Source organism: Papio anubis, chromosome 1, assembly GCF_008728515.1.
Source record: "Papio anubis isolate 15944 chromosome 1, Panubis1.0, whole genome shotgun sequence".
Classification (NCBI taxonomy): domain Eukaryota; kingdom Metazoa; phylum Chordata; class Mammalia; order Primates; family Cercopithecidae; genus Papio; species Papio anubis.
Window position 1 is genome coordinate 40,546,323 of NC_044976.1, and position 13,964 is coordinate 40,560,286.

General features: G+C 39.5%; 1 protein-coding gene across 7 annotated transcripts in view; it reads right to left on the reverse strand.

The window, feature by feature from the left end:
• Positions 1-13,964, reverse strand: part of FOXJ3 (forkhead box J3) — a 150,725-nt gene that overhangs the window by 24,317 nt on the left and 112,444 nt on the right. For 6 of the 7 annotated variants that reach the window (XM_009206189.3, XM_009206194.4, XM_021940131.2 and 3 more), the window contains one exon: positions 4,088-4,189. The exons of the other annotated variant lie outside the window; for it this stretch is intronic. In XM_009206189.3, the coding sequence (XP_009204453.1) occupies positions 4,088-4,189 (102 nt within the window). The remainder of the gene's footprint in view (positions 1-4,087; positions 4,190-13,964) is intronic. 7 annotated transcript variants of the gene reach the window in all.

Sequence of the window (13,964 nt, forward strand, 5' to 3'; positions counted from 1 at the left end):
ACACCTATGCTCATGAGACTGGCTGAAAATTTCCTTTCTTGTAAAGTTTTTTTCAGGTTTTGCTACTTAGGCTATGATGGTTTCATAATATAAATTGAGACATGTTACCTCTTTTTAAAAATTCTCTTGAAGTGTTTATATAAGATAAATGTTATTTTTTCATTACATAATTATAAGAATTCCTTGAAGCTTGCTGGGCCTGAAGTCTTCTATAAACAAATATTTTTAATTACGGGTTTAATATATACAGAAGTATTAACGTTTTCTATTTATTCTTGTGCCAGTTTTGATAAGTCATTTTTTACGATTTTGTCTATTTCATCTAAAATTTCAACTTTATTTATGTAAGATGTTCATATCTATCCTTCCATTATCTTTTTAATTCTGTAGAATCCATATAGCTCCTTTTTTCATTCCAGATATTAGCAAATTGTATTTCTCTTTCATCAACTTTAATAGTACCTTTCTGTTGTTTCATTTTTGAAAGCTTTTTATTGCTATATCTCCAAATTTACTAATCTTTCCTTCTGTTTAGTCTGTTATTAATCCCATCTAGTGTAGTTTTCAACTCAGACACTGCAATTTTTATCTCTAGGAGTTTGCTTTGGGTTTATATTCCACGTGTCTACACAGATTGTTCAATGTGTCTTTTAGCTTCTCCATGAAATACAGATATAACTGCTTTAATGTCCTTTTCTAAGCTAATTCTATCATCTCTATCATTTCTGGGTCAGTTGTGACTTTTTCCTCATTATGGGTTGTTTACTGTAAAAAAGTAAAGAACATTAGTGAGCTTTGGGGACAGTTTCAAGTAAACTAATAAATGTATAAGTTGCTGGTGGCAATCCAGATCTACGCAAAGAAATAAAGAATACCAGAAATGGTAACTATGTGGGTAAATGTAAAGCCATTTTTTTTTTCTGATTTAATTCTCTTGAAATGGTAATTCACTGTTTAAAGCAAAAATAACAAATATGTATTGTGGGTTTCTATCATAGACAGAAAAAAATGGGAGCGTACAGTAATAAAGTTCTTATACATGATATAGTATAGTATCTTCATATTTTTAGTAGAGATGGGTTTTTGCCATGTTGGCCAGGCATGTCTTGAATACCTGGCCTCAAGTGATCCACCCGCCTCAGCCTCCCAAAGTGCTGGTATTAAAGGGGTGAGCCACCACACTCAGCCCAAATGTTGTATATCTTTAAATGAGGTTGTTTGTTGTTTTGATTTGGTCTGCATGTTCTGAGTCACAGAAAGGCATGCTTAAATATATTACCATGATCTTCTTCATTCCTTTTTCCTCTCCTCCTGCACACTAAAAACAACCTTGTTTGACCTTTTCCCCATGTCCCATTTACCTCAAATTTTTCTGAATTTTCCATCTTTTCTTCTCTCTGTGCTTCCATCTGCACGTTTTCTATAGACCTATTTTCCAGTTCATTAAATTTCTCCGCTGATGTGCCTGATCTGCTATTAATCCCATCTGCCAGGTTTAATCAAGTTTCCTCTTGATTCTTCCATATAAATTCCAGTTCTCTGGTAAATTTTCTATAACTCATCTATTTTCTTGACCATATCAGTTATAGTTATTTTGCGATCAATGTTTATACTGTCTCCCCACAACTGCATATTTACTTATTTCAAACTCTCTCTCCTAGCACACCTGGAAATTTTGACTGAATGCTACACCTTACACTTATGGAAAATTACAGAAGCTCTGGATGATGTTATCTTCCTCCAGAGAGAATTCCGTTTTCTTTTGGCAGAAAGAATATTAGCATATCACTCTAGTAACTGTTGAGGCTGATCTATCTTGGCTTGCACTTACTCTTAGAACAAAATTCTTCTCAGATATCAAGTTGAAAGCCTACGGTGTATTACCATGGCTCTCTCCTCCTTTGAAGACCATAAACTACAATATTTGTCCCTCCTGTTCTGTGAGAGTGTTGAATTTTGGCTAGCGAAAAACTACTTTGTGTCTGAGCCCTAGCATACACAATCAGGAGTTGGCAAATGCCTTAAGTGGATACTGCTTACAAAAAGTTGAACTCAGGCGGGTGCGGTGGCTCACACCTGTAATGCCAGCACTTTGGGAGGCCAAGGCGGGCAGATTACCCGAGGTCAGGAGTTTTGAGACCAGCGTGGCCAACATGGTGAAACCCCATCTCTACTGAAAATACAAAAATTAGCCAGGCGCAGAAGTGGGCACCAGTAAAGCTACTTGGGAGGCTGAGGCAAAGAATTGCTAGAAACCGGGAGGCGGAGGTTGCAGTGAGTCAAGATCGCACCACTGCACTCCAGTCTGGGCGATAGAGTGAGATCTCAAAAAAAAAAAAAAAAGTTGAATTCACCCGAGATTCCTCAGGATCTCGGCTCTGCAAGCCCTGGCTGTTCGGTAACTCCAAACTCCAATTTTTGTCTCCCTGGTTTAATGAGTGCTCTATGCTACTGCTCCCTGTGTAGCCCCCCTACGCCATGCACTGAGAATTGGGAAATGTACCAAAGGAAAATGTACAAAGCTTATCTCAATGTGTTTACCTCTTCTCTGGGCTCCTGACCCCTGAAGTCCTGGCTGTCTTAGTTTCCAATACCTCCTTCTTCTTCTTTTTTAATCAAAGAGGTGGTAGGGAGGGGTGTGTGGCTATGTCTGTCTGGTATTTTACACAGATAGGCAGAAAGGATAATCTAATACTAGTAGTCTGTCATATCTGGATGCAGAAATCCAAAACCTTCAGTTCCTTTGACATCCACATTATTTGGTCATAAAGTCCCAGCATTACTACTTCCTAATTGTTTCCTAGTAACCACACTATCATCTATGTTTAGGTCCTCATCACCACTTAGACTACTGCACAGAGCAGTATTAGGTATTTCTGATTCTAACCCATCCACTTCACCAGAAATTCTTATCTAGCTGGTCACCATTAGAGATCATTTTTTAAAGTACATATTTCTGGGCCCTACTCATCATGACACAATAACTGATTTGGTAGAACTGCAATGGAATCCTGGGATTACCACCACTACCACGACCCACCCCCCACCCAACTGCCCCATAAATCCTCTAAGTGACTGTGATGTAATGATTTCACATTGCCACGTGGGAAGAATCATTCCTCTATGCCTAGGCTGCCAGTTTCCTTTCTGAACTGGAAATTTGAATTATGTCACTCTGATTATAATCTGTCGTCTGTTTAATCATTATCTTTCTACAAGTAAAAGGATCCTAGGAGTGCCATGTTAGTGCAATGGTGTATGTGTATGTGTTCACATTTACGTGTGCGCGTGAAGTGAGAGAATGAAAGTCAGAGAGAGGGAGAGAGAAAAAGAGGGTGAAATCTAGAGGGAGAAAATGAAAACAAGACTGAAAGAGAATCTAAGCATAAGTATGGGAGATGTATGGCTCTGGAGTACTCATGGTCTAGTAGGTAAGAAAACAGATGAACAAAACTGGATTCATGAACCTCCCAGAACCTTTTTAGGGTTTTGAGATGTAACGTTAAGAAACTGTCTTATAAAGAAGAGACCGATATATACCTGTATCCCACTAGGTATATAATGACCCACCACAAAGTTGTGACTCAACATCAAAATGTAGCAAACGACCATATACTGTTCCTGGCTATATTCCTAGACTTGAATATCATGAAAATAGGTAGACCACCATCCCAGTGAACTCTATGAGGCTGTCCAATTATTATTTTACTTGACTGTTAACTCATCAGAATTTGACAATCTTTTTTTCAACCGCATATTTGGAGAGGTAATTAATGATTTTGAAACAAACTGATTCAATAAAATGCTGGCTCACAAATTCTACCAATGGGAACTGAGAGAGCCAAGAATTTTTAAACAAGTATAGAACTTCTCAATAAGCACCTTCTAATTTCTCCTGAGAGGTATTTTGTTCTAATTTGTGCATACCTCAAAACATTCTGAATTTAGCGTTCAAGCTACCATGTATAGGGTAAACAAATATATATAATCTTTAAACTGAACCATACAGGATTCTATCATTACTACAAAGGCAAATTAAATGTACTACTCAATGACATTTCAATAATGTTTAAAAAAATGAAATTACTTTGTTAGTCACAGTGTTGATTGCCAGAGTTGGAGAGGCACTTCCCGAAATAATACACTCCATTCCCAAAGAATCTGAATCTATGCTATATGGAGTTGAGGCCTAAAATATAAGAACAAAATAAATAATTATTAGCTCATATATCCAGCAACTTTAACACAGTTTGAAGGGATCTCATCAAATTCTCGAACATTCAGTTTTGTGCTTTGTTTCTGAAAATGAATTTAAATCACTAGTGAAATCTATTCTACTCTATTTTAGTATGCTACTGACCTGATACTACAAAGTCCTTTGGTATGGCTATTCTCTAACAACTCTTTTAACTGACTGCGAGATAGGCTGACAAAAATTATAAATAAACTTCTGTAGTGAAAACTGCTAATGATCCCCTAATATTCATTCTCCCCTCATCCTTTACAGTAATAGATCTTTACAGTATCTACTCATGTCTGCCCAGCCACAGACTACCTTTCCAGATTCATGAGCTACTTGTGGCCATGTGACTACAGTGTAACCAATGGGATGTGAGCAGGAGTGATGTGTGCCACTTCTGGGTCATGTCTTTGAAAGAAACCTGCTTGCCCACCATTCATTCTTCCTCTCTTACTGCAGATTTAAGACAGATATGGTGGTGGTGATCTTGCTTAACCATAAATAGCTGAGGGTAATACCCTAGGAAAATACCGGAAAAACAGGATTAGAAGGAACCTCAACATCTGAATGACCTTGTCGAACAGAGCTGTTTATATCTCTGACCCATCCATCAGCTTGGGCTTCTACCTGACAGAGAAATAAATCTCTCTGGTTTAAGCCAGTTATAGATTTTTTAAACTTTTGCTATTTTTTTTATTGATACATATTAGATGTACATATTTTCAGGATACATGTGATAATTTAATCCATTCATATAATCAAATGAAAAATTTGATATCCTCAAACTTTATTTATCTTTTGTTTATACTGGGAATATTCCAATTATTCTCTTCTTAGCTATTTTGAAATATACAATCAATTAATGTTAACTACAGCCACCCTACTGATTTATCAGACATCAGGTCTTACTTCTTCTTTTTTGGGATGGAGTCTCGCTCTGTTACTCAGGCTGGAGTGCAGTGGTGCAATCTTGGCTCACTGCAACCTCCACCTCCCATGCTCAAGTGATTCTCCTGCCTCAGCCTCCCGAGTAGCTGAGATTACAGGTGTGTGTCACCACGCCTGGCTCATTTTTGTATTTTTAGTAGAGACAGGGTTCACCATGTTGGCCAGGCTGGTCTCGAACTCCTGACCTAAAGTGATCCACCTGCCTCAGCCTCCCAAACTACTGGGATTACAGGCGTGAGTCATCACGCCGAGCCAGTTCTTATTTCTTCTATCTAAGTGTATACTCATATCCATTAATCAACCTGTCTTCATCTCCCTTCCCCCTACCCTTCCTGGCCTCTGGTAATCACCAATCTATTTTCTATCTTCATGAAATCCACTTTTTTAGCTACCACATATGAATGAGAATATGCAATATTTGTCTTTCTGTGAGTGTACATCAGTTATAGTTTTATTTTTCTTCCTTTGCTAGAGCAACTGAATGATCTCCTAAATACACTTCATATGTACTGCTTAGGGTTAACCTGGGTGTCAAAAACAATAAAGTTTTCTGCTATTGGAAATTTTGAATATATACATTGTGATAACTCCTCTCTCTCTCCTAAGAAATGTTTTTTATTGCTTTATTGAGCCCTCAAAAGTTCAACTTCAATAGTAAATGTTAAAGAGGGGCAAAGAGAAATAATTTATGGTTATGACGCTAGTTGCATATATATTCTCTCTCTGGCAAAAACTCTTTGTCCCACACATGATCCTAACTGTACATGCATTTTTAAAAGATCATACCAGATGAGTGAGAGAGCAATTGCACCAAGACACATTTCTGAAATTAACCTATCCTTTAATCCCTTAGCATTTTTCTCATCAGATAATCTAATCAACCTTTGGGCAGAGAATATGGGTCTTGATTGAAAAAGACCAGAGCTACCCCTACAAGCTAGAATCCAGCACTTAGGTCCCAGGTACACACTGAGAGCAAGGTGAAATAGAAGAGCTATTAAAAACAACTCTATTTATGCCTCAGTTTTAGTGCCAGCCAACCAAGCTATAATTAAGTTAACACATAAGATTACTTTAGAAAGGTACAAATCTCATATTCCCTTAACTCAACTCAGTCATCTCAGTCTGAACTACTGGTTCACTAATTCTCATTCTTCCCTTCTGGTAGGATAAGGGAAAGTTGTATTATGTGATGTCATGCAAATTACTTGAACTTTATGCTTGTTTTCTCATCTATAAAAAGAGGATTATGATACTACCTTTAGAGGTCTGTTAAGAACATCAATAAAATATTTCATGTAAAGCACTTAGCATGGTAACTGAAACACACAGTAAGTGCTGGCTACTATGATGACCACTAGAATATATCTGCTACTGATGTCAAGGACCTGCTGATACAAAGAAATACTCATCCCGCAACAAAATACTAGCAAATCATATTCAACAGTTCAGTAAAAGGATCATGCACCATGATCAAGTGGGATTTATCCCTGGGATGTAAGGCTGATTCAATAGACATGCATCAATAAATGTGATTCACCATATTACAAGAATCAAAGACAAAAAGAATGAAGGATCATCCCAAAGATACTTTAAAAAGCATTGGACAAAATACAATATCCTTTCATGACAAAAAACGCTCAACAAATAGGGTATAGAAAGAACGTTACTCAACACAATAAAGGTCATATATAATAAGTCTATAGCTAACACCATACTCAATGGTGAAAAGTTAAAGGCTTTTCCTCTTAAGACCAGGAACGAGACAAGGATGCCCACTCTCACCATTTCTATTCAACATAGTACTGGATGGCCAAACCAAAGCAATTAGGCAAGAGAAGGAACTAGAGATGCTCCTTGACTTATGATGGGCTTATGTCCCAATAAACCCATCATAAACTGAAAATACCATAAGCCAAAAATGCATTTACTGTACTTAACATAGTGAACATCACAGCTCAGCCTAACCTACCTTAAACACGTTCAGAACACTTACATTAAGCCACACATGAGCAAAAGCATCTATTTTATAATAAAGTGTTGAATATCTCATGTAATTTATTGAATACTGTATTGAAGGTGAAAACCAGAATGGTTGTACAGGTACTTGAAGTACTGTTGCTACTGAATATGTATTGCTTTTGCACCATCAGAAAGTCAAAAAAATGTAAGCCAAAACATTCTCTAAGTCAGGTACTATCTACAAAAGGCATCCAAATAGGAAACAATGAAGTCAAACTGTCTCTGCTGATGACATGCTCTTATATAGAGAAAATCCTAAAGACTTCAACAAAAACAGAACAGTATTCAGTAAAGTTGTAAACAAATTCAGTAAAGTTGCAGGACACAAGATTAACCTCTAAAAATCAGTAGCATTTCTATACACCAACAACAAACTATCTAAAAAAGCTATTAAGAAAACAATTCATTTTTTCTTTCTCCAAGATGGTAGATTAAAGGGATTAACATAACCCTCCCACTTGGAAAAATAAAATCATGTGTAGAAATTCAAGTTGTGAACTTCTTTCCTAGAAGCAACACAGGAACGTAACAGAAAAACTGAAAGAAACCGCAGGCCTTTTGAAAGAAGTGGTGGGCAGCAGCCTACACCATGAAGCAGGTAGAAAACTGTGTCTATAGCACTTGAGTGGGAGACAGGTTTCCTCCATGACACATACTCCCACTAGGGAGTCAGGCCAGCAGGAACTGCCTTAACCCTACCCAGGTATAAAATACCTTAACCCAATCCAGGCCACAGGAGAATGCCTTAATGCTACCCAGTGCTGGAGCCGACTTAATGAGCAGTGGGGAGAACATGAGGAGAAGCAGCATCAGGACATGCTTTACATCCATTCCCAGACTCCAGCAGGCCCGGAGGGAAGCCATTCCTGATCCTATCTCAGGGAAGACTGCCAGCTAATTCAGGCAGAGGTCACAGGTTGAGAGATGCTCCCAACTGAGACTCGTGATATAATCTTGAGTGCAGATGGACCCCCTTAGCCAGAACAGAGGGGCAAGTGAGAAGTGTGCTATAGCCACAGGTGCAGGAGCTGGGTGTCCCTGCTTTGCAGGCAGACCTGGAGGGATATGGCCTGAAAACTGTGGTTTCTGTCTTGGCTGGGAAGGCTTATAGCCTGGGGCAGTTCTGAGTTCTAACTGCTGGCTGCCTGCAACCCAACTGGCTGCTGCTAGCAGAACACTGTGTGTGAGACCTTTCTTGCCAAGTCCGTGGGAGCTGAGTGGGCCTTACTGCCATTTGCTACACCCGATGCCCCATGAGGATTATTCTGTGCATCAGAGGCAGCTGTGCTCCATCTACGCTGTAACACTATCCTGACAGCCATGGAACTGCCCTCTGACCCCCACTGGGGCCACTGCTTGCGCCCACATGTCAAGAGCCAGAGTGCAGACTTGCCTGACTCGGCCCCCATCTGGCTTTGTCCCTTCACTAGCCCTGGCAGCATAACACAACAGACTAGGACTTTGGGAAGCCCACAGCCCCACCTATTACCTGAGACACCAGAGTACCTTGGGTAACATAAGGCAAGCACAAATCCCACCACTACCACCATAGTTGGTGTTCTTTTGCAAGCATCACCTCTTGAGGCCAACCAGCACAGCCCATTACAACATCTGCAGAGACAATAACCACCCTCAGGAAGGATAAATTTTTTTGCATGACCTCAGCTATCGTCATTGCCTGTATCACCCTGGCTAACCAGAAGATCTTGAGTCTGTCCACGTGCCCAGTACATTACTACTACAGTTGGCATCTGAGAAAGCCAACACAAGCTGGCATTTGAGAAAGCCAACACAAATCTCAAGGAGATTTCCTTGAGATAACCAAGGAAATCTCATAGTCTACGTAACTCCCTTCCCATCCCCATCAGAGGTGGTGCTGGTACCCGCTGCCGGGAGACTAGAGGACAGGTCACATCACTGAATCCCTTGCACACATTCCCCAGCACCAGCCTGGAGTGTGGCAACCCCACTGAGCAGCTACATCCAGAAGAGCAGCAAGCTCCACAATAGTCTGGCCCTCAGGGACTGCTACTCCTAAGGGAAGGGGCAGGGTGGGGGGGTGTACTACATTAAGGGAGCACCTCATGAGACAAAAGGAACCAAACTGCAGGCCTCAAGTCCTTTAACTTTCCACTTGTGGGGAAGGTTCTTTTAGAAGAGAAACATGTGCAGTGCTAAGCTCAGTGGGGAAAGTTTGTTTGGCTCTACCCCAAAGTCAGGCGGCCCTGGTGCTCATGAAGGGTCTAGAAGAAGGGGATTTCTTCTCCTCTCGCCCATCATTGCAGACACAGCTGGGGCCTCTCCCACGGGAGCTTGGCATGGGTGTATCTGTAGATACTCTTCCTGGAACACTTTGGGGTAACTGCATCCCTACAGGAGGTGTGCCCTCCAGATTCAGGCCTCCATGAGAGGTAGAGTCATAATCCCTCTTTACATGGAACATCACAATCCTGCAGATGAAAAGAGATGCCTGTCTGATATGAATAGCTGGAACATCTGGTGAGGAGTGTGACTGGGAGGTGAATGTTTTCCTATCAGCCTGAAAGACAGCTTTGGTGGTTTCTTTCCTTCCCCTTGAAAAGATTTCAGTGCATTTCACTGAGAGCTTCCCTAGCAGCCTCTGCCAAGGCTGGGCTGGGAACTTTGCCCACCACTGGGGTATTACCTCCTTTGGCCATACCTGTGGGTACCTCCTACCAGCCTCAAGCCTAAACTATTCAATTCAGTGAATAAAGTATTAGAGGATAATTTTTTTTTTTTTTTTTTTGAGATGGAGTCTCGCTCTGTCGCCCAGGCTAGAGTGCAGTGGCCAGATCTCAGCTCACTGCAAGCTCCGCCTCCCAGGTTTACACCATTCTCCTGCCTCAGCCTCCTGAGTAGCTGGGACTACAGGCGCCCGCCACCTCACCTGGCTAGCTTTTTGTATTTTTTAGTAGAGACAGGGTTTCACCGTGTTAGCCAGGATGGTCTCGATCTCCCGACCTCGTGATCCGCCCATCTCGGCCTCCCAAAGTGCTGGGATTACAGGCTTGAGCCACCGCGCCCGGCCAGGAAAATTTTTAAATGCACACCACTGGGGAACAAGATAAGCTTCAAGAGACCTCTGCCATTCTCCAGCTCCACTGGAGATAGTAAGCCTGCTCACACACCCTGCACAATGCTACTACAACCAGCATCTGAGAAAGCCACTACACAAAGATTCTCTGTAACCAAGAAACTCTAATATAGAGTTTTCACCACAGAAAGCACCCAGAGCCAAAGCTGGGTGACAATAAACCATAAACATTAAAGTTACATCCTGGAGTGGTGGGGGTGAGGAGGGCCGGGGGAAGGTAAGAAATGAAAAGACACAGTTGAATCAAAAATAAATTCAAAAATAATTAGAAGTGGCCAGGCACAGTGGCTCATGCCTATAATCCCAGCAATTTGGGAGGCCAAGGTGGGAGGATCATTTGAGGTCAGGAGATAGAGACCAGCCTGGCCAACATGGTGAAACACCATTTCCTGGCCAACATGGTGAAACACCATTTCCACTAAAAATACAAAATTTGGCTGGGCATGGTGGCACGTGACTGTAGTCCCAGCTACTCAGGAGGCTGAGTCAGGAGAATCATTTGAATCCAGGAGGCGGAGGTTGAGCCAAGATGGTGCCACTGCACTCCAGCCTGGGCGACATAGCAAGACTCCATCTCAATAATAACATAATTCAAAAAGTCAATTGTGAATTTACTCAAAGAGAAACAAGGTAAAAATGCAACAGAAAAAATTTTAAATAACAGTTCAGAATATGAAGGAAAAATTTTCTAAAGAGACAAATATTTTAAAGCAAAGTCAATCAGAACTTTTGGAAATAAAAGACCTATATCGAGAATTACAAAATGTGGTAGAAAGTTTTAACAACAGACTAGACCAGGTAGAAAAAAATAATTTCAGAGCTCGAAGACAAGACTTTCAGGTTAACCTCATCAGATAAAAATAATGAAAAGAAATGAACAGTCTCCAAAATATATGCGATTATGTAAAACAGCCAAACCTAAGAATCATAGGTGTTCCTGAGGGAGAAGGAAAAGTTAAAATTTGGAAAACCTATTTGAGGGAATAATTGAGGAAAATTTCCCTGGTCTTGCTAGAGATACAAGAAGCTCAAAGAACTTCTGGGAGATTCACTGCAAAAAGGACATCATATAGTCATCAGATTATCTAAAGTCAATGTGAAAGAAAGAAGTCTAAGAGCAGTTAGACAAACGCATCAGGTAACCTGTAGAGGAAAACCTATCAGACTAACAGCAGACTTCTCAGCAGAAACCTTACAAGCCAGAAGGGCTAACTGTCAGTGAAGAATTTTGTATCTAGCAAAAAAAACCAAAAAAACAAAAAAACAAAACAAAACAAAGCAAACAAAAAAAAACTAACTTTCTTAAGTGAAGGAGAAATAAAGTCTCTCAGAAAAGGAAATGCTAAAGAAGGCTTGTCAATAATAGGCCTGCTTACAAGAAATGCTAAAAGGAGTTCTTGAAACAAAAGGTTGATGTGCAAAAGAACAGAAACTCCTGAAAGTATAAACTTCACAGGGCTTGTGAAACAATAACACAAGGGAGAAAACAAAGTCACTATGTAACAATCAACAGTATGACTGGAATAGTATCTCACATCTCAATATTAATGTTGAATGTACATGGTCTAAATGTTCCACTTGAAAGATATACACTGGCTGAATGGATTAAAAAAAAAAATCACAAACTGAGTAGCTGCTGTCTTCAGAAGACACACCTAACATGTAAGGATTCTTAAAGACTCAAGATAAAGGAGTGAAAAAAGAGATTTCCGGCAAATGGAAGCCAAAAGCAAGCAGAAGTAGCTATTCATATATCAGATAAAAAAGACTTTAAAACAACAACGGTTAAAAACAAAACAAAAAGACACGATTATATAATGATAAAAGGATCAATTCAACAAGAAGATATAACAAACCTAAATATACATGCACCTAACTGCAATGCTCCCAGATTCATAAAAACAACTAGTACTAGAGCTAAGAAAAGAGACAGACAGCAACACAATAATAATGGGAGACTTCAATACCTCACTAGCTGCACTAAACAGATCACTGAGGCAGAAAGTCAACAAAGAAACACTGGACTTAACCTGCATTCCAGAACAAATGGACTGAACAGATATTTATAGAACAGTCTACCCAAGAACCACAGAATACATACATTCTTCTCGTCAGCACACAGAACATTCTCCAAGATAGACCATATAATAGACCACGAAACAGATATATTTGTAAAAAACAAATCAAATAAAACCACAGCAGAATAAGACAAAAAATCAATTCCAAAAGGAACCCTCAAAACTATACAAATACACAGAAATTAAACAACCTGCTCCTGAATGACTTTTGGGTTGACAATGAAATAAAGATGGAATTTAAATTTTTTTTCCAAATGAATGGTAACAGTGATACAAGTTACTGAAACCCCTGGAATACAGCAAGAGCAGCACTAAGAGTTAAGATTACAGCACTAAATATCTACATCAAAAGTTCTGAAAGATCACAAACTGACAACCTATCTTCATACCTCAATGAACTAGAGAAACAAGAACATGACAACCTAAAGCTAGCAGATGAAAAGAGATAAAAAAGATCAGAGCAGAACTAAATGAAATTGAAAGGAACAAACAAATACAAAGTATCAATGAAACAAAAGGTTGGTACTTTGAAAAGATACATAAAACTGAGACACCACTAGGTAGATTAACCAAGAGAGAAGATACAAATAAGCTCAATTAGAAATGAAAACGGAGACATTACGACTGACACAAAGAATTATAAAAGACCATTCAAGACTACTGTGAACACCTCTATGCACACAAACTAGAAAATCTAGAGGAAACGGATAAAATCCAAAAAACACACAATCATCCTTGCTTGAATCAGGAAGAAATAGAAATCCTGAATAGACCAATAACAAGCAATGAGATTAAATCAATAATTTAAAAACTGCCAAAAACAAAACAGCCCAGGGCCAGATGGATTCATAGCCGAATTCTACCAGACATTCAAAGAAGAATTGGTGCCAATTCTACAGAAACTATCCCAAAAGACTGAGAAGATGGAACCCTCCCTAACTAATTCTATGAAGCTAGTATCACCCTGATACCAAAGCCAGGAGAGAATATAACAAAAAAAGAAAGAAAAAAGAAAACTACAGACCAATATCCCTGATGAATATAGATGCAAAAATCCTCAACAAAAATACTAACAAACTGAATCCAACAGCACATCAAAAAATAGTAATTAACCACAATCAAGTGGGTTTCATCCCAAGGATGCAGGGATGGTTCAACATATGCAAGTCAATAAATGTGATTCACCACATAAAATTAAAAACAAAAACAATATGGTCATCTCAAAAGACACAGAAAAAGCACTTGATAAAATCCAGCATCCTTTTATGATAAAAACCCTCAACAAACTAGGCATCAAAGGAACACACCTGAAAAAAACAAGAGCCATCTATGACAAACCCACATCATAAAGAATGGGGAAAAGTTGAAAGCATTCCACCTAAGAACTGGAACAAGACAAAGATGCCCATTTTTACCACTTCTATTCAACATAGTCCTGGAAGTCATAGCCAGAGCAATCAGACAAGAGAAATAAAAAAAAAGGGCATCCAAACTGGAAAAGAGGAAACGAACTATCTCTATTTGCTGATAATACGATCTTACACCTAGACACCCTAAAGCC